This window comes from Ornithorhynchus anatinus, chromosome 7 (genome assembly GCF_004115215.2).
Source record: "Ornithorhynchus anatinus isolate Pmale09 chromosome 7, mOrnAna1.pri.v4, whole genome shotgun sequence".
Classification (NCBI taxonomy): Eukaryota; Metazoa; Chordata; class Mammalia; order Monotremata; family Ornithorhynchidae; genus Ornithorhynchus; species Ornithorhynchus anatinus.
Window position 1 is genome coordinate 54557654 of NC_041734.1, and position 27287 is coordinate 54584940.

General features: G+C 47.4%; 1 protein-coding gene across 13 annotated transcripts in view; it reads left to right on the forward strand.

The window, feature by feature from the left end:
- The first annotated feature begins 2875 nt into the window (after nt 1-2875).
- Nucleotides 2876-27287, forward strand: part of AGFG1 (ArfGAP with FG repeats 1) — a 71095-nt gene continuing 46683 nt past the window's right edge. For 11 of the 13 annotated variants that reach the window (XM_029068954.2, XM_039912497.1, XM_029068953.2 and 8 more), the window contains exon 1: nt 2876-3092. In XM_029068954.2, the coding sequence (XP_028924787.1) occupies nt 2926-3092 (167 nt within the window). In that variant the 5' untranslated portion in view covers nt 2876-2925. Of the gene's footprint in view, nt 3093-26632; nt 26747-27287 lie in introns of all 13 variants that reach the window. The other 2 variants (XM_029068959.2, XM_029068961.2) reach the window with 2 other exon arrangements.

Sequence of the window (27287 nt, forward strand, 5' to 3'; positions counted from 1 at the left end):
CTCAGTTACCTCATCTGTAAAATGGGGATGAAGACTGTGAGCCCTACTTGGGACAAGCTGATTACCTTGTATCTACCCCAGCTCTTAGAACAGTGCGTGGCACATAGTAAGGGCTTAACAAATACCAACCTTATTACTGTATCTACCCTGATGCTTAGAACAGTGCTTGGCACATAGTAAGCGCTTATCAAATACCATCATCATTATTATTATAAGTGGCGGAGCCGGGATGCCCGTTTTCTAGATTGTGAGTCCACGGTTGGGTAGGGACTGTCTCTGTTGCCCAATCGTACCTTCCAAGTGCTCAGTACAGTCCTCTGTGCATAAGAGAAGCAGTGTGGCTCAGTGGAAAGATCCCGGGCTTGGGAGTCAGAGGTCATGGGTTCAAATTGCGGCTCTGCCACTTGTCAGCTGTGTGACTTTGGGCAAGTCACTTCACTTCTGTGGGCCTCAGTGACCTCATCTGTCAAATTGGGGATAATAATAATAATAATAATGCTGGCATTTGTTAAGCGCTTACTATGTGCAGGGCACTGTTCTAAGCACTGAGGTAGATTCAAGGCAATCAGGTTGTCCCACGTGAGGCTCACAGTTAATCCCCATTTTACAGATGAGGTTACTGAGGCACAGAGAAGTTAAGTGACTTGCCCACAGTCACAAAGACTGGGTTCCCCAAGTGGGACAATCTGATAACCTTGTGTCTATCCCAGTGCTTAGAAAGTGCTTGGCATCTAGTAAGCGCTTAACCAATATCATTATTATGTTTAGACTGTGAGCCCTTTATTGGGCAGGGATTGTCTCTATTCATTCTTTCAATTGTATTTATTGAGCGCTTACTATGTGCAGAGCACTGTACTAAGCACTTGGAGTGTGCAATGCGGCAACAGATAGAGACAATCCCGTTGCAGAATTGTCCACTCCCAGCGCTTAGCCCAGTGCTTGGCACCTAGGAAGCGCTTAACCAATATCATTATTATGCTTACAGTGTGAGCCCCTTATTGGGCCGGAATGGTCTCTCTCTGTTGCCGGACTGTCCCCTCCCAGCGCTTAGCCCAGTTCTCTGCACCTTGTAAGCGCTTAATCAATATCATTATAATGTTTAGACTGTGAGCCCGTTATTGGGCAGGGATGGTCTCCATTCATTCAATCACATTTATTGAGTGCTTACTAGGTGCAGAGCACTGTACTAAGCACTTGGAGTGTGCAATGCGGCAACAGATAGAGACAATCCCATTGCAGAATTGTCCACTCCCAGCACTTAGACCAGTGCTGGGCACCTAGTAAGCGCTTAACCAATATCATTATTATGCTTACAGTGTGAGCCCCTTATTGGGCCGGGATGGTCTCTTTCTCTGTTGCCGAACTGTCCCCTCCCAGCGCTTAATATAGTGCTTGGCACCTAGTAAGCGCTTAACCAATATCATTATTACGTTTAGACTGTGAGCCCCTTATTGAGCCGGGATGGTCCCTCTCTGTTGCAGAATTGTCCAGTCCTAGAGCTTAGCCCAGTGCTTGGCATCTAGTAAGCCCTTAACTAATATCATTATTATGCTTAGAGTGTGAGCTCCTTATTTGGGCCTGGATGGTCTCTCTCTGTTGCCGAATTGTCTCTTCCCAGCGCTTATCCCAGTGCTTTGCACCTAGTAAGCTCTTAACTAATAGCATTCATTCAATAGTATTTATTGAGCGCTTACTATGTGTAGAGCACTGTACTAAGCGCTTGGAATGTACAAATCGGCAACAGAGACAGTCCCTGTCCATTGACGAGCTTACAGTCTAATCATTATTATGCTCAGAGTGCATATTGGGCCGGGATGGTTTCTCTCTCTGTTGCCGAATTGTCCCCTCCCAGTGCTCAGTCCAGTGCTCTGCACCTAGTAACCCCTTAGCCAATATCATTATTATGCTTAGAGTGTGAGCCCCTTATTGGGCCGGGATGGTCTCTCTCTGTTGCCGAATTGTCCAGTTCCAGCACTTAGCCCAGTGCTTGGCACGTAGTAAGCCCTTAACTAATATCACTATTACGCTTAGAGTGTGAGCCCCTTTTTTGGGCCGGGATGGTCTCTCTCTGCTGCCTAATTGTCCCTTCCCAGGGCTCAGTCCAGCACCTAGTAAGCCCTTAACCAATATCATTATTATGCTTAGAGCGTGAGCCCCTTATTGGGCCGGGATGGTCTCTCTCTGTTGCCGAATTGTCCAGTTCCAGCGCTTAGCCCAGTGCTTGGCACGTAGAAAGCCCTTAACTAATATCACTATTATGCTCAGAGTGTGAGCCCCTTTTTGGGGCCGGGATGGTCTCTCTCTGCTGCCTAATTGTCCCTTCCCAGGGCTCAGTCCAGCACCTAGTAAGCCCTTAACCAATATCATTATTACACTTAGAATGTGAGCCCTTTTTTGGACCGGGATGGTCTCTCTCTGCTGCCTAATTGTCTCTTCCCAGCGCTCAGTCCAGCACCTAGTAAGCGCTTAACCAATATCATGATTATGCTTAGAGCGTGAGCCCCTTATTGGGCAAGGATGGTCTCTCTCTGCTGCCTAATTGTCTCTTCCCAGCGCTCAGTCCAGCACCTAGTAAGCGCTTAACCAATATCATGATTATGCTTAGAGCGTGAGCCCCTTATTTGGGCCGGGATGGTGTCTCTCTGTTGCCGGATTGTCCCCTCCGAGCGCTTAAGACAGCGCTTGGCACCTAGCGAGCGGTCCCCGTCCGGGCCGAGGGGCGGGGGCGGGCCTGTAGTCCTCCCGTCCGGCAGGGGGCGCGGGCGTCCCGGGGCGCGGAGGCGGCCGGGGCGGGGGCCGCTCTCGTCCGGCGCCGTTCTCCGGCCGGGCGGCGCTGGGGCAGTCGGGAAGGTGGCGGTGGGTGGGGGGGGCCGGGGCCAGCCGGGGCCGGGGACGGCCGCCCTCCCTCCCTGCTCGTCGGCGGCCATGGCGGCCAGCGCCAAGAGGAAGCAGGAGGAGAAGCACCTGAAGATGCTGCGGGACATGACCGGCCTCGCCCCCAACCGCAAGTGCTTCGACTGCGACCAGCGCGGGCCCACCTACGCCAACATGACGGTGGGCTCCTTCGTCTGCACCTCCTGCTCCGGCAGCCTGTGAGTGCGGGGGCCGGGATCGGGACCGGCCGGGATCAGGACCGGCCGGGGCTTGCGGGGGCTGCGGGCCCTGCACACCGTCCTTCCTGCCAGTCTGTCTCCCCCGCGCTTCCCGGCCGCGGAGCACTGTGCTGAGCGCTGGGAAGCCCGGTTTAGCCGTAGCTAGAGACCGTCCCTGCCCCCAGCGGGCCCACGGCCCCATTTTCCCCCCTCCCCATCCTTCAGTCGTGTTCGTCTGCTCCCCCTCCCCATCGTTTCCCTTCCCATCCTTCGGTGTAGTTCATCTGCTCCCCCTCCCCATGGTTCAGGCGTCTTTATTGACTGCTTCTTGTGTGCGGAGCACTGTGCTAAGCGCTGGGAAGCCCAGTTTAGCCGTAGCTAGGGACCGTCCCTGCCCCCAGCGGGCCCACGGCCCCATTTTCCCCCCTCCCCATCCTTCAATCGTGTTCATCTGCTCCCCCTCCCCATCGTTCCCCTTCCCATCCTTCAGTGTAGTTCATCTGCACCCCCTCCCCATGGTTCAGGCGTCTTTATTGACTGCTTCTTGTGTGCCGAGCACTGTGCTAAGCGCTGGAAAGCCCAGTTTAGCCGTAGCTAGGGACCGTCCCTGCCCCCAGCGGGCCCACGGTCTCATCCCCCTCTCCCCCCATTTTTCAATCATGTTCATCTGCTCCCCCTCCCCATCGTTCAGGCGTCTTTATTGAGCCCTTTACTGTGTGCGGAGCACTGTGCTGAGCGCTTGGAAAGCATAATTCAGCAGTAGCTCGAGGCCGCCCCTGCCCCCAGCGGGCCCACGGCCCCATTTTCCCCCCTCCCCATCCTTCAATCGTGTTCATCTGCTCCCCCTCCCCATCGTTCCCCTTCCCATCCTTCAGTGTAGTTCATCTGCACCCCCTCCCCATGGTTCAGGCGTCTTTATTGACTGCTTCTTGTGTGCGGAGCACTGTGCTAAGCGCTGGAAAGCCCAGTTTAGCCGTAGCTAGGGACCGTCCATGCCCCCAGCGGGCCCACGGCCCCATTTTCCCCCCTCCCTATCCTTCAGTCGTGTTCGTCTGCTCCCCCTCCCCATCGTTTCCCTTCCCATCCTTCAGTGTAGTTCATCTGCTCCCCCTCCCCATGGTTCAGGCGTCTTTATTGACTGCTTCTTGTGTGCGGAGCACTGTGCTAAGCGCTGGAAAGCACAGTTTAGCCGTAGCTAGAGACCGTCCATGCCCCCAGCGGGCCCACGGTCTCATCCCCCCTCCCCCCATTTTTCAATCATGTTCATCTGCTCCCCCTCTCCATCGTTCAGGCGTCTTTATTGAGCCCTTACTGTGTGCGGAGCACTGTGCTGAGCGCTTGGAAAGCATAATTCAGCAGTAGCTCGAGGCCGCCCCTGCCCCCAGCGGGCCCACGGTCTCATTCCCCCCCCCCAGATCTTTCAATCGTGTTCATCTGCTCCCCCCTCCCCATCGTTCAGGCGTCTTTATTGAGCTCTTACTGTGTGCGGAGCACTGTGCTGAGCGCTCGGGAAGCACAATTCAGCCGCAGCTAGAGACCGTCCCTGCCCCCAGCGGGACCACAGTCTCATTCCCCATCCTTCAATCGTCTTCATCTGCTCCCCCTCCCCATCGTTCACTGGTCTTTATTGACTGTTTCTTGTGTGCGGAGCACTGTGCTGAGCGCTGGGAAGCCCGGTTTAGCCGTAGCTAGAGACCGTCCCTGCCCCCAGCGGGCCCACGGCCCCATTTTCCCCCCTCCCCATCCTTCAGTCGTGTTCGTCTGCTCCCCCTCCCCATCGTTCCCCTTCCCATCCTTCGGTGTAGTTCATCTGCTCCCCCTCCCCATGGTTCAGGCGTCTTTATTGACAGCTTCTTGTGTGCGGAGCACTGTGCTAAGCGCTGGAAAGCCCAGTTTAGCCGTAGCTAGAGAACGTCCCTGCCCTCAGCGGGCCCACGGCCCCATTTCCCCCCCCCCCCCCCCCCATCCTTCAGTTGTGTTCGTCTGCTCCCCCTCTCCATCGTTCCCCTTCCCATCCTTCGGTGTAGTTCATCTGCACCCCCTCCCCATGGTTCAGGCGTCTTTATTGACTGCTTCTTGTGTGCCGAGCACTGTGCTGAGCGCTTGGAAAGCATAATTCAGCAGTAGCTCGAGGCCGCCTCTGCCCCCAGCGGGCCCACGGTCTCATTCCCCCCCCCCCAGATCTTTCAGTCGTGTTCATCTGCTCCCCCCTCCCCATCGTTCAGGCGTCTTTATTGAGCTCTTACTGTGTGTGGAGCACTGTGCTGAGCGCTCGGGAAGCACAATTCAGCCACAGCTAGAGACCGTCCCTGCCCCCAGCGGGACCACAGTCTCATTCCCCATCCTTCAATCGTCTTCATCTGCTCCCCCTCCCCATCGTTCACTGGTCTTTATTGACTGTTTCTTGTGTGCGGAGCACTGTGCTAAGCGCTGGGAAGCACGACTCAGCCGCAGCTAGAGACAGTCCCTGCCCCCAGTGGGCCCACGGCCCCATTTCCCCCCCTCCCCATCCTTTAATCGTGTTCATCTGCTCCCCCTCCCCATCGTTCAGTTGTCTTTATTGACTGCTTCTTGAGTGCGGAGCACTGTGCTAAGCGCTTGGAAAGCATAATTCAGCAGCAACTAGAGGCCGCCCCTGCTCCAAGCGGGACCACGGTCTCATTCCCCCTCCTTCAGTCGTGTTCATCTGCTCCCCCTCCCTATCGTTCAGTTGTCTTTACTGACTGCTTCTTGTGTGCGGAGCACTGTGCTAAGCGCTCGGGAAGCACGATTCAGCAGCAGCTAGAGACCGTCCCTGCCCCCAGCGGGCCCACGGCCTCATTCCCCTTTCCCATCCTTCAATCGTGTTCATCTGCCCCCCCCCCCCCCCCCAATCGTTCAGTTGTTTTTATTGAGCCCTTCCTGTGTGCGGAGCACTGTGCTGAGCGCTTGGGAAGCATAATTGAGCAGCAGGTAGAGGCCGCCCCTGCCCTCAGTGGGCCCATGGCCTCATTCCCCCTCCCCATCGTTCAGTCGTGTTCATCTCCTTCCCCCTCCCCGTCATTCAGTCATATTTATTGAGCTCTTACTGTGTGCGGAGCACTGTGCTAAGCGTTTGGGAAGCACAGTTCAGCCGCAGCTAGAGACCGTCCCTGTCCCCAGTGGGCCCATGGTCTCGTTCCCCCTCCCCGTCCTTCAGTCGTGTTCATTTGCCCCCCTCCCCGTCACTCAGTCATCTTTATCGAGCGCTTACTGTGTGCGGAGCACTGTGCTGAGCGCTCGGGAAGCACGATTCGACAACAACTAGAGGCAGTCCCAGCCCCCAGCGGACCCAAGTCTCATGCAGTCGTATTTGTCTGCCCCCCCCCAATCATTCGGTTGTATTTGTCTGCTCCCTCCCCATCATTGTTCAGGCGTGTTTATTGAGCGCTTACTGTGTGCGGAGCACTGTGCTGAGCGCTTGAGAAGCACAATTCAGCAACAGCTAGAGGCCGTCTCTGCCCCCAATGGACCCACGGTCTCATTCCCCCTCCCCATCGTTCAATCGTATTGATCTGCGCCCCCTCCCCATCGTTCAGGCCTATTTATTGAGCTCTTCCTGTGTGCAGAGCACTGTCCTAAGCGCTTGGGAAGCACAGTTCAGCAACAGCTAGAGATAGTCCCTGCCCCCAACCGACCCACAGCCTCATGCAATCGTATTTCTCTGCTCCCTCTCCCCGTCGTTCGGTCGAATTTCTCCGCTTCCCCTCCCCATCGTTCAGTCGTATTTATTGAGCGCTTACTGTGTGCAGAGTACTGTGCTGAGCGCTTGGGAAGCACAGATCAGCAACTAGAGACAGTCCCTGCCCCCGACGGGCCCACAGTCTCATTCAGTCGTATTTATCTGCTTCCCCCCCACCCCATCGTTCAGTCGTATTTATTGAGCGCTTCCTGTGTGCAGAGCACTCTACTAAGCACTTGGGACAGTACAATTCAGCAACCCAAAGAGACGATCCCTGCCCACATCGGGCTCACAGTCTCATTCAATCTTATTTATCCGTTTCCCCTCCCCACCATGCTTTCAGTAGTATTTATTGAACGCATACCGGGTCAGAGCACTGTACTAGATGCCTGGAAAGTACAGTTCAGCAATAAAGAGAGCCAGTCCCTGCCCACAACGGGCTCACGGCTAGAAGCGGGGAAACAGACATAATACAAGTAAAGAAGCATCATCCTGACTCCCTCCCTTGTGTATGTATGTACATATCCATAATTCTATTTATATTAATGATGTGTATATATTTCTAATCCTATTTACGTTGATGCTATTCATGCCCGTTTAATAATAAATAATGTTGACATTTGTTAAGCGCTTACTAGGTGCAGAGCACTGTTCTAAGCACTGGGGAGGATACAAGGTGATCAGGTTGTCCCCCGTGGGGCTCACAGTCTTCATCCCCATTTTACAGATGAGGTAACAGAAGCCCAGAGAAGTGAAATGACTTGCCCAAAGTCACCCAGCTGACAAGCGGTGGAGCTGGGATTCGAACCCATGACCTCCGACTCCCCAGCTCGTGCTCTTTCCACTGAGCCACACTGTTGACTTGTTTTGATGTCCGTCTCCCCCCTTCTAGACCGTGAGCCCGTCGTGGGCAGAGATTCTCTTTTTATTGCTGATTTGTACTTTCCAAGCGCTTAGTACAGCGCTGTGAACACGGTAAACTGTCAATACATACGATTCGGTGAATGAATAGAGCACTGTGGACTAAGCGCTTGGAAAGTACAATTCAGCCCCCGAGAGCGCACGGGGAGCGCTCAGTAAGTACGATCGGATGCATGCCAAGGTGGCAGCCCCCGGGCACGCAGAATCAGGGGCGAGAAGTCTGCAGGGATGGTCACTCTTTGTTGTTGTGGGAGCGCACTTTCCCGAGCGCTTACTACAGCGCTCTGCACACAGGAAGCGCTCAGTACATCACTCTTTGTTGTTGGATTGCCCCGAGCGCTCAGTACAGCGCTCCGCACCCAGGAAGCGCTCAGCCCACACGATTGAATGAATCTCCCTCTCATGGGGGCCACATTCGGGTGGGAGGCAAAGAGGGGGGCCAAACTCTTTGAAAAAATTAAGAAAGAGGCTTTCTTCCTAACGGATTCCCCCGCTGCAAAGCGGTTTGGGAGGGGGGATCGAATGGGAAGGGGCTGTGGTTGGGGGGTTTTGGCTGTGGCTCGTCCCGGAGCCAGTCACCCAGGGCTTCTGCCTGATTTTAGAAATGCAGAAAATGTGCAAACTTGTTCCATTAGTGCCGGGGGGAGGTCACCTACAAGCTGCCTTCTGCAGGCACATCCAGGCCGTCGGATGGACTGGGTGGCCGGCAAAAGCGGGGGTTGCTCAATATCAAATAGCTAAAGTGGAATTCACACACGAAATAACCAATTTATAGAAGTGTGAGGAAATGGACACACCCAGTGTGATTTGGGGTTTTGGGTGGTTTTTACTTGGTGGGGGTGGGGGCGGCCGTGGGGAGAGTTGGCTCTCCCTCCTAGACAGACTAGTGTTGAATCAGCAGAAGGATTCGGAGAACAATGCAAGTTTTGAATTTAGTCTTCCTTTTTGAATTTGCACAGGAGGCTGCAGATTCCCCCGATTGCCGAATAAAGACCAAATGAAAACTAAATTAAGTTACATGCCAGGATGATATTTTCTCTTTAATCTATAATTCAGCCTCCCTTGTACATAATGAACTGTTTCGCTTTTTAATAGGGGTTGCGAGTATTCGAGTCGGGATTTACTTTCCCTCGTCTCTCTTCTTGGAATGTCTGTATAAAGAAAGAAGCTGTCTGTTTCAGGGTTGTTTTTTTCTTTAATTTATAAGTAAAAGCCCAGAAGAGTAATTTGCCTTGTAAAAGGAATATATTTTTGCTAAATAGTCCGTGGTGTGTGTGATTTCTTTTTCGGGGACTAGCCTTTTATCGCATGTAAATCTGAAGAAATCTAGGAGGATCTATCTCGTGGATAGCAGCACCATTGTTAACCTTGCTTTTAAGTAAACTGAACAAGTCGGTCTAATTTAGAATTTCCTTTGAGTGTCTTTTATGCTACCAGACTCCCAATTAATCTTGCTTTCCCTTCTCTGCTCACTTTTGTGTTTTGCACAGATGTCTGTCACGTGCGTATGCTTATGTGCTATCCATTCAGAATAGGAAGCTTAAAAAAACTGAAATCAGATTGTGAAACATGAAAATGAACTTTATTTTTAGGTGTGTGACTGTCGCCGAAGCAATTATTGAGCTTCAGATTTTAATTTCTAAAACCTTTGACGAGGCAGCAGCTACTGTCTTAGTATTTTTTTCAAGCGATGTAGCCCCACGTAATTATTCATAATCATACGTATCCTGAATTAGAAGGCCAGCAGTTGTTTTGTTCTGATATCAGAGAAAGTGTATTCGTTTTCTCAAAGTAAATTCCATGTGGGACGATCTGATGGGTCACTCCAGGGCCCCAGTTGGGTTTCCTGCTCTTTAAGAGTAACAGCCTCAAGCTCCTAGAAAGGAAAGGCTTAATAGACTAAATCTGTTTTAAGGTCTTATTGCTCATTCATATTCCACTACCTAAAAAGATTAAGACGCTTTACGTTGCCTGCTCAAGTTATTTTAAAGTTTCGGGGGTAGAGCTAACAAAATTCTATTAAATGCCCATCATGAGAAGTTAAAAGAAAATTGATTTTTTTTTTTTAAGACTGAGAAGCATGGATATTCATGACTTGGATTAATGGGTTCTTTTTTTTTTAAAACTTAGAGTTTCAGCCTTGAATGTCTAGACCGTTTGGGGGAATTTAAATAAAGGGGTTTACTGTATTAGTGCTTTGTGCTTATTAGTTCCGTGCAGTCTTATTTGGTTATTTTGCAAGCAGATAATTGAATCCAGTTAAGTACATTGCTGAACAGTTGTGGTGCCCTATATACCCCTAGTGATGTTCACAAGGAAGATAATTCAGATAGAAAAAGGTTAGAACTGATTGTGGGTTTCCACTTGCTAATGCAATACCCATGATCATACTTTGATACAGAAGCAGTATATTGAACTGGAGCTATTTTGTAACCTCAATTTTCAGTGTTTTAGTTGATTGAAAAAACTGGAGAACGTTGAAGTTGACACACCTTTGTTACCTTGTATAAGTGTTTGCTAATTGAATAAAACTTGGGGGATTTTTGAAGAATTTCTGTTTACTTGGTAATGATAAAAGCAAAGGAATGTCTAACTTCTCAACTGAGCATTGATCATCGTCTCTTATTTTCTTTCCCCCGAGACAGCCTTCAGTGCTATTTCTCAGTTTCTATTCAGTACAGCCACACGTGCACCATGTAATGTTTTGACGAAATTGTTTTTAAGCTAAAGAGTGACACGGTGCTTTTCTTCCTAAATTTCTCGCACTTTTTGCACAAATGACCTCGGTAGAGTCAAACTTAACGGTCTGTGAACATGTGTCGTAATCTTTAAGGGTCAAGTTTTAGGCACTTTGAATCGGAAAGTAGCACAACAGACTTGAATTTTTGCTGACGTTGTGTTTTGAATGTGATGATTACTGTATAGAGGCTGTATTAATGGCAATACGATGTAGCTGAATCCCCACTTGAGTCTTGTATCTTGTACCTTTACAAGATCCAACTGGGGGACTCCAGGTATGTGACCAGGAAAGGCCTGAATTGTGATCTCTGCCTGGATCTGGGGTGCTGACTGTGGGGAACCCCAAGGTCAAACCTACAGCTTCAGCACATTAGAACAGCCGGGCTGTGCTGACTTCCACCCCTGGACATTAGCTCCTCACATATGGGTCTTTCTGAGGGTGGAGTGAATAGGAACCCTAGTACTGAGGGGTTGAGGACATTGGAAGCATTCGTTGTGTTGCATGCAGATGACTGTACTATTGGGAGAGCGAAGCAGCGTGGCTCAGCGGAAGGAGTACGGGCTTTGGAGTCAGAGGTCATGGGTTCGAAACCCGGCTCTGCCACTTGTCAGCTGTGTGACTGTGGGCAAGTCACTTCACTTCTCTGTGCCTCAGTTACCTCATCTGTAAAATGTGGATTAAGACTGTGAGCCTCACGTGGGACAACCTGATTACCCTGTATCTACCCCAGCGCTTAGAACAGTGATCTGCACATAGCGCTTAACAAATACCAACATTATTATTATTATTATTAGTTGCCCACAAGGAGTTTTCAAAGTAACAGACAGTCTTCATTTGGCACTTCATCTCTGGAGGTCCTGTTTTGTGATCCTGGGGCAATAGCTTGAGTTTTCCATGGTGTTTTCACTGTTGATTGTACATTGCTTATTGTTATGCTGTTTATTGCACTGTACTTTCCCAAGGGCATAGTACAGTCCTCGGCAAACGGTAAGTGCTTAATAAATACGATTGGATGAATGGGTGAATGATTGAGTCGCGGATGTCGCCCGAGAGCCAGCAGGAACCAGAAGTCTGGGGCCCGGGCGACCAGGCCTGACCAGTTCCAGCCCCGTGTGGCCCGGCTCAGCCTATTTCTGGTTCTGGCTTCCTGTCAGCAGTGAACTGAGTCCCACAGGTGAATGTAAAACTGCAAGCTCTTGGAGGACAGAGACTGTGACGGCCAACTCCATTGTGCCTCCCGAGCTCTTAGGACAGTAAACACTCAGTTAATAGCCACTTCCTGGGCCTAGAAATAGTGCATTTTCCTTTTTAGTGTCAGTAATCAGGATCATAATCTTCACAGTAGAACTGAGTGCACTGGATTCATTGAGAAGCAGCACGGCCTAGTGGATAGAGCCTGGGTCTGGAAGTCAAAGTCCTGGGTTCTAATGCCAGCTCCATCACTTGCCTGCTGCATGCCCTTGGGCAGGTCACTTCTCTGTGCCTAAGTTACCTCATCCGTAAAATGGGGATGAAGAGAGTCAGCCCCATGTGGGACATGGACTGCGTCCAACTTGATTAATTTTCTCTAACCCAGCGCGCTTAGTACAGTGCCCAGCACATAGTAAGCACTTAACAAATGCCATTTAAAAAAATGATGCTCCACAGTTATAAGATGGAAAGTCAGTGGTATTTATTGAGCACTTACTGTGCGTGGAGCACTATAGTAAGCATTTAGGAGAGTGCATTCTAACAGAGTGCATTCCATGCATCAAGCTTACAGTCTAGAGAACATATTTTAGTGAATAAATTTTGGTGCTTACCCACATCATTTTCTTCTCTGTGCCCATTTAGAAGTGCAGTCAATCAGTCTAAACCTGGGTGTGTTTTAATAACAAGAATGCTTATCTACTTCCCTGGGGTCACCCAATTTAAAGTCCTCATTTGAAATTATACCCCTTTTCCATCTTCTAGAAATGTTGTTGAGAATAATTGGACTAATCCCTAGAGACTTTGTTCTGGGTTCTCTTCTCTCCTCCCTCTGAACTCATTCTCTTTAGGGAGCGCATCTGCTCACTTGGCTTCGCCTGTCACCTCTATATAGATGACTCCCAAATCTCTGTCATCTGCCTGATCATCTCACACTTCCTTCGGCCTCAAAGACCTCTCCACATGAATGACCAGCCAGCACTTTAAACTCAGAATGGCAAAAACTGAACTCCTTATCATTCCTAAACCTACCTCTCCTCCTTCCTCTTCTCATGACCCGAACACCCACCCCCACCCCCGACCTAGAAATGTCTCTCCACTGTGTCATCTTCCTCTCCTTTCTACCTTTTAGGATGTTTCTCTAAATTCCGTTGGTTTTTCCTCCATCCGTTTGGCCACCTCCCGGTCCAAGCCCTCGTCTCGTCTTGGCTGGACTATTTCATAATAATGATAATAACGTTGGTACGTGTTAAGCGCTTACTATGTGCAGAGCATTGTTCTAAGCGCTGGGGTAGATACAGGGTAATCGGGTTGTCCCACGTGAGGCTCACACTCTTCATCCCCATTTTACAAATGAGGTAACTGAGGCACAGAGAAGTGAAGTGACTTGCCCACAGTCACACAGCTGACAAATGGCAGAGCTGGGATTAGAACCCATGACCTCTGACTTCCAAGCCCGGGCTCTTTCCACTGAGCCACACTGCTTCTCACGCTGCTTTCGTCAGCCTCCTACTCATCGCCTGCTTCCAGGCTCTCCCTCTCTTCAGTCTGTCCGCACTCTCCCATTTGGAGCATCTCTCTGAAATGGAGCTCAGGATGGCATTCACTCACCACCTCCTCAAAAACCTCAAAACGTTTCTCTCCCCATGAAAGAGAAACTCTTGACCATTGCATTTAAGGCGACTTCCCAGCTTTGTCCTTCTTGCCTTTCTCTCTTACATCCTGCCGCACCCCAACTCAAATTCTTCACTCCTCATCTCCTGGCTCTCTTTCACTCCTCTCCTATTTTTGACCCCGAGCATACCCAGTCCCCCACTCTATTCCCTCCCGATCTTCCAAGCACTTTTAAAAAGCTTCAAACTCTAGGAAGTATTTCACAGCTAATCCTCTCCTCTGGCCGTGTCACCTTTTACCCTCCTTTAGTAATTAAAGAAGCAGCGGGGCTTAGTGGAAAGAGCACGGGCTTGAGAGTCAGAGGACGTGGGTTCTAATCCTGGTTCCGCCACTTCTCTGCTGTGTGGCCTTGGGCCAGCTACTTAACTTCTCTGTGACACAGTTACTTCATCTGTAAAACGGGAATGAAGATTGTGAGCCTCGCATGGAAGAACCTGATTACCTTGTATCTACCCCAGTGCTTAGGACAGTGCTTGGCACATAGTAAGCACTTAATAATAATAATAATGTTGGTATTTGTTAATCGCTTACTATGTGCAAAGCACTGTTCTAAGTGCTGGGGGATACAAGGTGATCAGATTGTCCCACGTGGGGTTCAGTTTTAATCCCCATTTTATAGATGAGGTAACTGAGGCACAGAGAAGTGAAGTGACTTGCCCAAAGTGACACAGCTGGCAAGCGGCAGAGCTAGGATTAGAACCCATGACCTCTGACTCCCAAGCCCGTGCTCTTTCCACTGAGCCATGCTGCTTCGCCAACAAATACCATAATTATTATTATTATTATAGTTATGTGTGGATGGCTTTCTCCATTTATTCACTGTTTGCTTTTATTACCAGCTGTATCTCTTTTTCCTTTAGTTCCTTTTTTTTTTGAAGCCTAGATTTTTGGCTATTACTACTACTACTAATAATAATGAAATGTGAGAAGTGGCACTGCCTACTGCATAGAGCATGGGCCCAGGACTCAGAAGGACCTGCTCATCTAATCCCAGATCCGCCACTTTTCTGTTGTGTGCCCTTGGGCAAGTTCCTTCACTTCTCTGTGCCTCAGTTCCCTCATCTGTAAAATGGGGCATGGACTGTGTCCGACCCAAATATCTTGTATCTACCCCAGCTCTTAGTACAGTGCCTGGCACGTATTAAGTGGTTAACAAATACTTGACTAAAACTGTAAGTGCTTACTCTGTGCCAAAGAGAGATAATCAGGTCTGTCACAGTGCCTGGTCTAGTTGTAGTGGTGTAGTTTGACTCCAGCTTTGTTCAGACCTATCATCATTCCTTAGAGCTTAGTTGATTTGGCCCAGTAGCTTATAGTCATTGCTGGCCTCTTTGGGTGTGAACCCCTAGAGAGTAATGATCCACATAAGAAGCAATTCTTGAAGGATCGTCTGTCAATAGGGAAGTTTCCCAGAGCAGTGCTAGAGTGTGCGTATGTGTGTTTTGTGTGTTCATATAGTATCTGTTGTGCACTCACTATATCCCAGGCACTGAGAGCTCACCTCCTCCAGGAGGCCTTCCCAGACTGAGCCCTCCTTCCCTCTGCTCCCCCTCCCCTCTCCCCACTCTCTTTCCCCTTCCCCTCCCCTCTGCACTGTGCTCATTTGTGTATTTTATTTATTACCATATTTGTTTTGTTAATGAGGTGCACATCTCCTTGATTCTATTTATCTTGATGATAATGTCTTGTTTTTGTTTTGTTCTCTTTTGCTCTGCTTTCTGTCTCCCCCGATTAGACTGTGAGTCCCTCATTGGGCAGGGATTGTCCCTATCTGTTGCCGAATTGTACGTTCCAAGCGCTTAGTCCAGTGCTCTGCACATAGTAAGCGCTCAGTAAATACGATTGAATGAATGAATGGTACTAAGCTTTGGGGTAGATACAAGCTAATCAGGTTGGACACCATCCATGCCCCACATGGAGCTCACAGTCTCAATACCCATTTTACCGATGAGGTGTCTTGAAATATAGGGCATGTAAGACCCTGGTTTACTTGGATTCTGAAGTGCCGTGCGTGTGAGATGGAGACGCAGAGATCCTAATCCACCCAATACGGTTAAGCAGATGTGAAGCAGTAAGGGACGCTCATCTCGTGTCTATTTTCTTTTGTGGTTTATGCATTTCCCAGTACCTTAAACCCTTTTTCAACATCTGCCGAGGCTCCACCTAGGATTGTAGCATTCCAGTCCTGAGGAGGAAAACCCTATCCCAAATCTCTGCCACCTTACCCCAGGCTGAAGTGCCAGGCCAGCCTGGGGGAGGGGAGGACGCATTCAGTTTTCGAGACCACGTGTCAAAAAGGGAAGTCTTTGCTGTCACGGTCTCACACTCAGCCTTATTCAGAAAACCATCCTGGTTGCCAGATGGCTTGAAATAGGGGTCACGAGACCCTGGGTTACTTGGATTCTGAAGTGCTGCATTATGTGTATTGTGATCCACGGTGCGTATCGTGGTCCAAGGCGGTGTTTGGATGCTGCATGCGTGTAGTCAGCGAGATCCTCCAGTATCACCTAATGGGTCAGCCCCACTATTAAGTGGAGGAGCGGTGTGGGCACAGTGGAAAGAACACGGGCCCGGGACTCAAAGGACCTGAGTTCTAAATGCCAAGTCTGCCACTTGCCTGCCATGTGATCGTGAGCCAGTCACGGAACTTCTCTCTGTTTGTTTCCTCATCTGTAAAGTGGAGATACAATACCTGCTCTCCTCCTACTTAGACTGGGAGCCTCATCTGGGGCCGGGACTCAGTGCAACAGTAAGCGCTCGATAAATACGATTGAATGAAGGAATGCAGCATACGCCCCAGCACGTAGTACGGTGCTAGGCACGTGGTAAAGACTTAAAATACCACAATTATTATCTAGCAGCAAGACAGGATCATTAACTGTGAAGTTTGGGAACACAGTCTGCTAGTGCTGACTGTATGCTTGAAACACAACTTCTCTGGGTGGGATGTGAGGAAGACGAATAATGGAATAATCCTCAAAGAGCCGCTGTGTGTTGAACTGAAATTGGACAACTGAAAACCAGGGAGGCAGAGGAAGCGTTTTAAACATGCGGTACAGTAAATCCTGAGGCATTATTCTCTCTCAGCTGAAAACTGAGTGGCAACTGTAAAAGAAGGTCCAGCGTAGAATAAGTAGCTGTCGCGGCTCAGATTGTAGCAAGGGGATTATGAGGCTGAGGCATGGTAAAACAGAGTCAGGCCCTGCGACTACAAACCCGCAGCAGGGCAGAGGACAGTCTTGATGTGCGCAAATGGGATCTGGGCAGTGGATCACACGTTGGCCTTTTTGTCACCCAATCGAGAGTATTTGAGCACCTATGGGCAGAGAATTGTAATAGTAATGATGATATTTGTTAAGCTCTTGCTATGTGCCAAGCACTGTTCTAAGCGCTGGGTAGTAAGCGCTTAGGAGAGGACAGTGCAGCAGAATTATCGGGCACATCCCCTGCCCGTAATGAGCACACTTGTGACATCTTCTTTAAGTGCATTCTGTTTCACCATAACATATTTTGAGTAGAACAACATTGGCAGAATTAGGAAATATTTTTCTGCTGTTACATCTGGATGCAATGCCAGGTGATTGTCCTATGAGCAAGTGTTGGACTCAGGGTAAGTCCTACACCGTGATTTTCTCAAGGTGAGCTTCTGCAAGAACACCACTCTCACTTTATAAGAGAACCAAGGGTTCTGATAACGTAGAACTGAGTGGTAAGATAAGTGGACCAAGCGGTTTTCATATCCTGTCTTGACCACTGCATTAGCCTTTTCACTGAACTCCCAGTCTCTCTGCTCTCTAGTCTAAGCTTCACTCGGCTGCCCAGATCATTTTTCTAAAAAAAAAATATACTGTCCTTATCTCTGTACTCCTTAGAAAACCTCAGTGGTTGCTCACCCATCTCTACATCAAACAAAGCCTCCTTACCATTGGCTTTAAGGCACTCAATCAGCTATCCCCTTCCTACCTAATCTCGCTAATCTACTGCCTACCCATTTGCACGCTTCACTTCTCTGTCACTAACCTACTCACTGTGCCTTGATCTTGCTCCTCTCGCCTCCAACCCTTTGCTCGCTCTCTCCTTCTTGGCTTGTCGCTCCCCCTTCGGAGTTGCTAGGTGGTCAGTATTCCCATCTTCAAAGCCTTACTTAAAATCAAATGTCCTCCAAGAAGTCTTCCTTGATGAAGCTCCCTTTTCCCAGCCCTATTCACCCCACTCCTCTGCATGCCTCCGCAATTGGTTGGATCTCCTGAGTACTTATTCACCCTAGCCACCCACCTCTTATGTACAGATCCCTAAGCTCTGCCCTGTCCCCTATCTCTAATTTATTTTTGTCTGTCTCCCACGCTAGACTGTAAGCTTCTTGAGGGCGGGGACCATGTCTACCAACTCTATTGAATTGTACTCGCCCAAGCACTTAGTACAGTGCTGTGCACAGAGTAAGCACTCAGTAAATTCTATCGATCGCGTGTGTGGGGGCAACTGTATGTGTTACCTAGCTCTGCCTCTCTCTCCCAGCAGATGGTAAATTCAGGGTCAGGGAACCATGTTTTCTTTTAATCTACACTCCCAAGGGCCTAAAATAATCCTGTTCAAATAGCTGCTCACTACATACTAAAGATGATCTGGACGGGGACAGGAGAGGTGGGGGATTTAAGCAAGAGTTTTCAAACCTCTGGCATTATTTAGGTAAAGCTACTTGTTGATCCCATCTTTGTCTTCTGGAGAAATATTTTAAGAATAGTAATAATAGTATTAAGCGCTTACTCTATACAGAGCACTCTACTAAGGACTGGGAGAGAATACATGGATGGGAATTAGACATGATCCCTATCCTTTGGAGATGGTCATAATCTAATTGCTTTGCAATATAGTGTATCATTTTTAACCAGCTTCAAACATTTTTTTGGTTCTGGTAGAATTAATCTGTTGTTTTTAAGCTTTACAATGCTAACTTCCTACTGCATGCTACAGCTTGGCATTTTTCTCCCTCCTGCTGCTTGGGCTCTGGAAATTTGATAACCTATTAAAGGCTTCTTCCATCTGCCGTAGGTTTTAAATATATAATTTGCCCAGTGGATTATGGTACTTATTTTTTTTTCCCGAGTAGCCAGGATTAGGATGAATTTAATGTCAGACTTTGCTGCTTGTAAATTTAGTTGAATATGGTGAATTTTGGCTAGGCATGCAATTAAAGACTTTAACAGCCCGCAGAATATTTTGCCACCCCTCTACCATGGTTTGTAGAGTGCCTACCGTGTGCAGAGACCACTGTACTGAGTGCTGTGCACACTAGAAAAGCAGTGTGGCCTAGTGGATAGTGCCTAGGCGTGGGGGTCAGAAGGACCTGGGTTCTAATTGTGCCTCCACCACCTGTCTGCTGTTAAATTTGGGCAAGTCACTTAACTTTTCTGTGAACTCCCCCCCCGCCCCCCCAGTTACTTCATCTGGAAAATGGTGATTAAGACTAACCCCCAAGTGGGACAAGGACTGCATCCAACCCGATTAGCTTGTATCTGCTGCAATGCCTGGCACATAGTAAGCGCTTAACAGTTTCTGCTAAAAAAAAAAAAAAGTAACTTGCCAGAGGTTTGAAAACTCTTGCTTAAATCCCCACCTCTCTTGCCCCCGCCTAGATCATCATTAGTATGTACTGAGCATCTGTTTGAACAGGATTATTTTAGGCCCTTGGGAGCACAGATTAACAGAATTGGTCGACTCATCCCCTACCCACAAGGAGCATAGGGTCTAGAGTGGGCAAGTCAGGATTATGGGATGATCTTTGGTTTGACAGATAACTGACTTTATTTGCCCACCAGTGGCTGTCAGTATTTTACTTCCATGAAGGTGATTTTCTGCTGACCCTCTAGAATGAATCTAATCATCAGTTTCCAGCCACGCCTGGAGGATGGTTGATTAGACTGAATCCTAGGGACATGTCTAGAGGCCAACTGAACTGAGAGAGCATATTTGGCTCTAGCAGAAGATGATTTTAGAGAGCGCTGAATCTATTTACCAGCAAGCATGCCTTCACAATTTTTGCTTTGCGAAAGTGTAAATCCTGTGCCAAAAAACGAAGAGTCATCCTTTGCATTTGGGGACTTAAAATGATGGCGCCTTTCTATTGGAAACTTAAATTGTGGTTTGCTTGCCCAACAACTTCATTCAGTAGATCTGACTAATGTAATTCCAGTAAATTGCTTTCTAAACACTTAACATGCGTAGCAGCTAAGTAGGGCTTTGCGAATCGGGAAGTAGCATCTGCTTCCAGAAATAAGTGCCGTTGGGCGTTACCGACGGCACCAGGGATGAGTTTTCGATCCTGTAGGGGATTGTTTTGCTTGACTGCCACCTAATCGGTGTGCCAAAGGAGGGGATTTGGGAAGGGCAGACAGTGAGAAAAGAATGAAAAATGAGTAGATAGAATGGGTTGGCGAAACTATCTTCAGTTTAACCAGCTTTGTGAGGACTTCCGCGTGAAATAGCATTTTCCTAACTCATTTAATACCATCTTTCAAATGGGAAAACAAGCTCCCAGTGAAAGTAGCTGGTCTAAGATCTCGCATAAAGACCGTCATGGATAATCCATGACTCCCGAGAAAAGAAGCCCGGGAGAGTGCTAAATTTAGAACACGTGTAGACAGGCTTTTTCAGTTCTTATTAGCAGGCCACGGTGGGGACAGGGAACACGCCAACTGGGAGGTGCAGTAACCACATGACAAATGCTTAAAGCACCCCTCCACCCATTTCCTTGTCTTTAGAGAAGAGGCACAGGTGGACTGGAAAGAATAACAGGAAGCTCAAGATGTGAGGGGTTAAGCAACGATAGCCCCGTGCCAGTCACGGAACAATGAGATGGGTCAGTGGGCCATCCACCTGTTGAGAAGCGGTGTGGCCTAGTAGAAAGAGCACGGGCCCGACAGTCAGAGAACCTAGGTTCTAATTCCGCCTCTGCCAATTGCTTGCTCTGTTAACTTGATCGAGTCGTTTAACTTCTCTGTGCCTCGGTTTTCTCAACTGTAAAATGGGGATTAAATACCTGTTCTACCTCCTGCTTAGATTCCGAGCTCCATGTGGGACAGACACAGTGTCCAGCCCATTAACCTATGTCCACCCAAGCACTCAGAACCGTGTTTCATACATACTAAATGCTTAATAAATGTCATTATTATCACCCACTGGCACCTCTGCCTGGCATTGTTGCTGACTCCGGCTCAAACGGATAAACTGAAAAGATTTGAAATAATTCAGACTACGCAATGAGGCAAATTAAAGGAAGTTAGAGATGGGAGGGAAAATGTAAAAGGAAGCTTCTCGAGAACAAGTAAGAGGTTAAAAAGTGAAATGGAATAAGTCTGCAAGGAAAACTAACACATACTGCGAAGAAGGATCACATTCAGAATTATCTTTTCAATTCAGAATCGAAGGCAGGTTTGGAGGAAAATGTCAACGCGGAAGGGGAACCAGTATAGTTAACGGGTTTTTTCAAGACCTTAGTTGTGAAACCTGGCGTTCCCATGAAGTGAAGGTGAGAAGTTTTATTTCTTGTCGATCCCTACAAGACCCATAAGCCAAGCAAATGTTGCTTCCAAGGAAACTCTAAACGATGCCCAGGCCGTATAGACTCGGGGGGTGCTGACACGCAGGAAACTGTAAATGCTGGTGAGCTACAGTGCACTTGTCAGCTAATGACTAGGCTCTTGTCCTTCCTGCCAAGGACTCAAATGCCACCCTGAAATTTGTAGCTTACCCCAACTGTTTGAGGTTCAAGCTGTTCATCCCAGCTGCTGCACAGGAGTGTTCATTCATTCTCATTCAGTCGTATTTATTGAGCACTTACTGTTGTTCAGAACACTGTACTGAGCACTTGGGAGAGTACTATATAACAATAAGCAGACACGTTCCCTGCCCGCAGTGAGCTGACAGTCTAGAGGAGCAAGTCATTAGAGGAGTAGTCATTTAAACCATGTGGTGGTTATCTGGGCCTGTGGAAAATGTATGAATTTCACTTGCACTACACTGTACTTGATATTGAATTTAAATCATTTTTGCAAACAGTGAGATGAGGATTACAACACCAGCACTAAAGGGAGAAGAAAAGCAGCTATACATTTAATCATGCTGAGATAAGACAACTCATCCTTGTTTTGACATTTAGTGTATTAAAAAAAATTAAAAATTAGTATGTGAATTTTATCTAGGGGTTCTGAATAGCTCCCAGTAGGACTGGAAAAGATGCTTTAGTGGACATTTAGGGTAATTTTAGTGGGAAGAGTCAGGCTTTTAATTTTTTTTAATAGTCTGATTTTCAGAAGCAAAATGAAATGACCTTTGAGCCATCAATACTCATTCCCCCTAGCTCAAGAGATGCTGAGACAAATTCAGGTTTTTATGACTTCCAGAGCAAAATTGGTCTCTGAGACAAAACTTAGCTCAAACCGGCCAACAGGACTTTCTGTGGAAAGGAAGCTTCCAAGAAGAATGGAATTCTGGCACCTGCAGTCAAGCCACTAGGGCATCAGTCAGTCGTATTTATTGAGTGCTTACTGTGTGCAGAGCATTGTACTAAGCATTCGGGAGAGTACAGTAGAACAATATAAACATATTAGCTGCAATCTCCAGCATATCTGCGTAGAATACAAGGAACAATACCAGACAGTATCGCACCCTTGCTTTACTCATTGGCTATGGGTAAAGAATCAAACACAGCACAGCCAACCCAACTGCTGTGGAGCAGTTTTTGGTCTTAATGAACTTCTCAGGCCAGCCAAATTTTCCAAGCAATTCAGTAGTATTTATTCTGTCCCTACTGTGTGTACTGCTGGGATAGATAATAATAATGATGACGATGGTATTTGTTAAGCGCTTTCTATGTGCGAGGCACTAAGTGCTGGGGGGGGGGGGTGATACAAGGTGATCAGGTTGTCCCACGTGGGGCTCACAGTCTTAATCCCCATTTCACAGATGAGGTAACTGAGGCACAGAGAAGTTAAGTGACTTGCCCAAAGTCACAAAGCTGCCAAGTGGCGGAGCTGGGATTAGAACCCATGACCTCTGATTCCCAAGCCCGTGCTCTTTCCACTGAGCCATGCTGCTTCTCTAATCAGATAGAACCTGATTAGTTCTTTCCTAACCCAGCCCTTGTTACTGTGAATGGCACATAGTAAGCGCTTAATAAATGCCATTAAAAAAACACTGCCCTATACTAAGAGCTTGGGGGAGAAGAGCTGTTTCTAAAATCTGGCTTTACCAATAGTATCTTTACTCAGTGCTTCCTCTCAGGATTTCTGATGTATATAACATTCTGCAAAGTATAAGCCTGCAGTTCTGCACTGTGGTCTGAAGATATATTGTAATAATATAACGCTGGGAACATGTGGTCAGCTGTATTCAGCAGCTGGTCCGGAAGGAGTATGGTTAAGATCTGGCCACTGTCGGGGTGTAGCGAGGTTTCTCGATAGTCGCTGCAGTCTGATCTTTCTCCTTTCTTCCTGAAGTTGGTGATGAAAGAGAAGTCTTTGGGATCCCGGGCAAGCTTCTCAGTGTTCGAAATTTTGAGGAAAAGTGCATATTAGTGTTTCAGCAGGCTGTCTCTTCTGTGCGGTAGATCAAAGTGGGTGTGCCGTAGGTGTTTTTCGTCCCTCAGTTGTGACGTCCGCAGTAGGTGGGTGGGTTACAGGGCTTTACGTGGCAACAACTTCTTAAATGTTTGCAGGCCTAATCTTCAGTGACAGTAGTAGTAGTAATAATAATAATTATGGTATTTGTTAAGCACTCACTATGGGCCAAACATCGTCCTGAGTGTTGGAGTAGATCAGGTTGGACACAGTCCCTGTCCCACATGGGGCTCCCAGTCTTAATCCCCATTTAATAGATGAGGGAATTGAGGCACAGAGAAGTGAAGTGACTAGCCTAGGGTCACACAGCAGACCACTGGGAGATTAGCACACACGTCCTCTGACTCCCAAGCCCGTGCTCTCACCACAAAACCATGCTGTTTCATAGTACAGGCCATGTGAAAGGCACTAGACTCAGTGCTGGGAGAGAAATACTTAGACGAGAAGCAGATTGGCCTACTGTGAAGCAGTGTGGCCTTGTGGATGGAACTCAGGCCTGGGAATCAGAAGAACCTGGGTTCCTATCCCGGCACCACCACTTGTTTGCCGTGTAATCTTGGGTAAGTCACTTAACTTCACTGTGCCTCAGTTGCTTCATTTGTAATTTTTTTTTAAAATGGTACTGGTTAAATGCTTATAAGTGGTAGGCACTGTATTAAACACTGGGGTAGATACAAGGGGATCAGGTAGGACACAGTCCCTGTCCCACACGGGGCTCACAGTTTAATCTCCATTTTATAGGCGAGATAATCTAGGTACAGAGAACTTAAGTGACTTGCCCAGGGTCATACAGCAGACAAGTGGCAGAGTCGAAATTAGAACCCAGGTTCTCTGCTTCCCAGGTCTCTGCTCTTTCCACTGGGCCACACAGTGATTAAGACTTTGAGCCCTGTGTGGATAATGGACTGTGTCCAGCCTGATTATCTTGTATCTACCCCAGCGCTTAGTACAGTGCCTTTCAAATAGTAGGGGTTCAGCAAATGCCATAAAACCAAGATAAACAGTAGGAGAGGTCATTGAAATATTGCTGGCGTTTCTTCCTGTTCTGTAATAAACTTGGAGCCATCTGAAGTTTTCAGGAGTGCCATGATAGCATGAACAGGGCTGTGCAATTTTTGTAATCGTGTGTAGAAATTCTTGAGTTGTGATTTGCACAGTCTTAGATCTCTTCAGCTTTTCCGTCCCATCGGTACCATCCCTACTGCGCGTGTTTCTTGATTTGCATCTTGTCATGAAGGTTTCTCTAAGTATCTTTATTGTCTGAATGGGTGCTTATGGTTGGATACTCCTTTTGCTGCACGTAGTCTTTTTATCTGCGTAATTTCCATTGAACTCAATTTGGTGACTTCACTTAGCCACACTGCCATGCCTGATATCTTGATGGTGCTCTGTAAACTAGACGGTAAGCCTGTTTTGGGCAGGGAATGTATTCATCAACTCTTATATTGTACTCTTCCAAGTGCTCAGTACAGTGCTCTGCACCCACAAAGTGCTCAATAAATATGATTGATTGCTTGATAGATAGTATTCTCAGTTCTGCTTTATGATGAGCTGGACTGTGGTAACCCCAAATGGGGTGGACAGAAAAAAAAATGCCGAAAGGCACAATGAAGCAAAATCTTGAATGGTGTGTAAAGGCAGTGAAAGGCTGAGAAATGTGGCCAGAAAGTAGATTAGCTTGGCTTTTGAATAATAATAATGTTGGTATTTGTTAAGCATTTACTATGTGCAGAGCACTGTTCTAAGTGCTGGGGTAGATACAGGGTAATCAGATTGTCCCACATGAGGCTCACAGTTAATCCCCATTTTACAGATAAGGGAACTGAGGCACAGAGAAGTTAAGTGACTTGCCCACAGTCACACAGCTGACAAGTGGCAGAGTCGGGATTCGAACCCATGAACTCTGACTCCCAAGCCCGGACTCTTTCCACTGAGCCACGCTGCTTCTAAGGATAAGCGCCTTCACTATATCATAAGCTCCTTGGAGAGCATGGCTACCAACAGTATTGTATTCTCCCAAGTCCTTTTTGTACAGCGCTGTGCAAAAAACAAGTGCTCAGTAAATAGAGTTGACTGACAATTAGAAGAGGGGTGACTGTCTTAAAAGAAAGGTTGCAGAAAGACTGCCAGGATAGGATGGAACAAAAATGGCACCTGGGTAGCAAATGCATATAATATAAATATTTAATTCACACATACCTGTTCGGTGGACTGCACATTTTACCTGCTCTTGCTCCTTTCCCTGGACCAGAAACTGTCTGTGTCAGCAGTTACAAATGGCAAGCAAAGCACACTTTTTTCCTTCAGATATCCTCCCCACTGTCTGTCCCCCACATTCATGACAGGAGGTCAAGAGAAAACAAGAGTGTGTTCTGCTGGGCCACTGGGAGATGCCTGGCACATAGTAAAGCCCTCAACATACACCATCATTATTAGGTAGGTTTCAGTCCTTTTTGGAGGTAGGAAACTAAGCACAAATATTACAATAATAATAATTATGGTATTTGTTAAGTGCTTACTATGTGTCAGGCACTGTTCTCAGCGCTTGGGTGAATACAAGCAAATCGGGTTGGATACAGTCCCTGTCCTACATGGGGCTCACAGTCTCAATCCCTTTTTACAGATGAGGTAACTGAGGCCCAGAGAAGTGAAGTACCTTGCCCAAGATCACACAGCAGACAAGTGAGGGACCTGGTATTAGGACCCACAACCTTCTGACTCCCAGGCCTATGCTGTAACCACTACACCATGCTGCTTCTCATATCTTTGTATGTCATTATTAGCGGTCACATAGAAACAAGCACTTGACTCAGGGTTACACTATTTTTGAGTCATCCTCTATCTTTATTTTAAAATGATAGAAATTAAATGGATATGGCTATGAGCACTTAAAGCATAGTTATGTTTTCTCAGTCCTGCCAGAGGACCTCTTCACATAATGGTGAGTTTCTAATAATTATGGTACTCGTTGAACGCTTACAATGTACCAAGTATTGTTCTAAGCTCTGGGGTAGGCACAGTTCCTGACCCACATGGGGTTCCCACTCTTAATCCCCATTTTACAGATGAAGTAACTGGAAAGTCAAGTGACTTGCCCAAGGTCACACAGCAGAGATGTGGTGGAGCCGTGGAGTCCTTCAGATTCCCAGGACTGTGATCTATCCACTAAGCCATGCCGCTTCTCTTTCTGTTCCCTCTCCCCTCTATTGGTGGTATGTTATACTTCTAAAGGTGATTCTCATGTTTTTGACTTTGAAAGTAAAAGCTAGACCTCTGGGTTATTTTTTACAGTAGCTTACGATGTTGTCTGCCAGGTAAGACAACTTTTTTTCTTCTTTTATTGCAGACTAGGGAGTTGTCAAATAACGGGTGGCACAGTTTTATGAACAGAATGTACACTTCTCTGTACATTCTGGTTGGAGGTAAACTCAGTGTATATTCTGGTTGGAAGCACTTCACAGGAGAAGTAGGGAGAGTCAAGAGCTGGGTTAATAGAGGCTAGTCCTCGAGTTCTTTTCCAGAGCGTTCAACCTTGATGTAATCATCTTGGAGGCATCTTTCATAGATTAGGTCAACATTGTTTAAACAGGTTGTACATGTGGGTGGAGTCGTTTCCCTTGATACTAGTCTAAGGAAAATTTTTATGCCTGGATCGAATCTTCATAAGTTCATACTCTGAATGCATGGTTTTCTTTCCTAGCAGTTTTTGCTGCAGAGCAAACACACGTGAGAAGCACAGATATGAAATGTTCCCCAAGGTCCTCTTGATTTCATGAATGCTTGAACGTTTTTATAGGAGGGCACCATTTTATTATTGGTAAATTATCTGTTGCGAATTTAGTTGCCTTTGAACCAAGCGTAAATATTACTAACAATATGCTCCTTATTTCCGGAGAAAATGTACTGGTTAATGATCTTTTGTTTCACGCTTAACGTCGTAAACAAAATATTGAAAATACTGGCCTAATCCCCAGATTGCCATGTAGAGCATAACCTTACTCCTCATCGAAATAAAAAAAAAAAGTGATAACAAAGTCCTACTTGTCTAGTGCTGAACCTTTCAAGAGTCACATACTGCAGTCTTCCTATCATAGTTGCTTAGTAGTTGTTCGGATTTACTGTGAACTGTAGAATGTAATGCTTGCTGCTAACCTTCTCTTTAGAAGCATTGATTGGGTCTGCATCCCCGAGTGAAGCGGTGGATTGACGAATTTTCCAGGTAGTTTGCTTTCTGTGCGTAGACCAAAAGGATCGTTCGGGCTCAAACTCCGCTTGCGGAGCTGATGCATCCATTTGGGCCATCTACTTGGAGCAGATCTAACAGATCATTGCTCAGTTCTTCATTTAGGCCGTGCAGA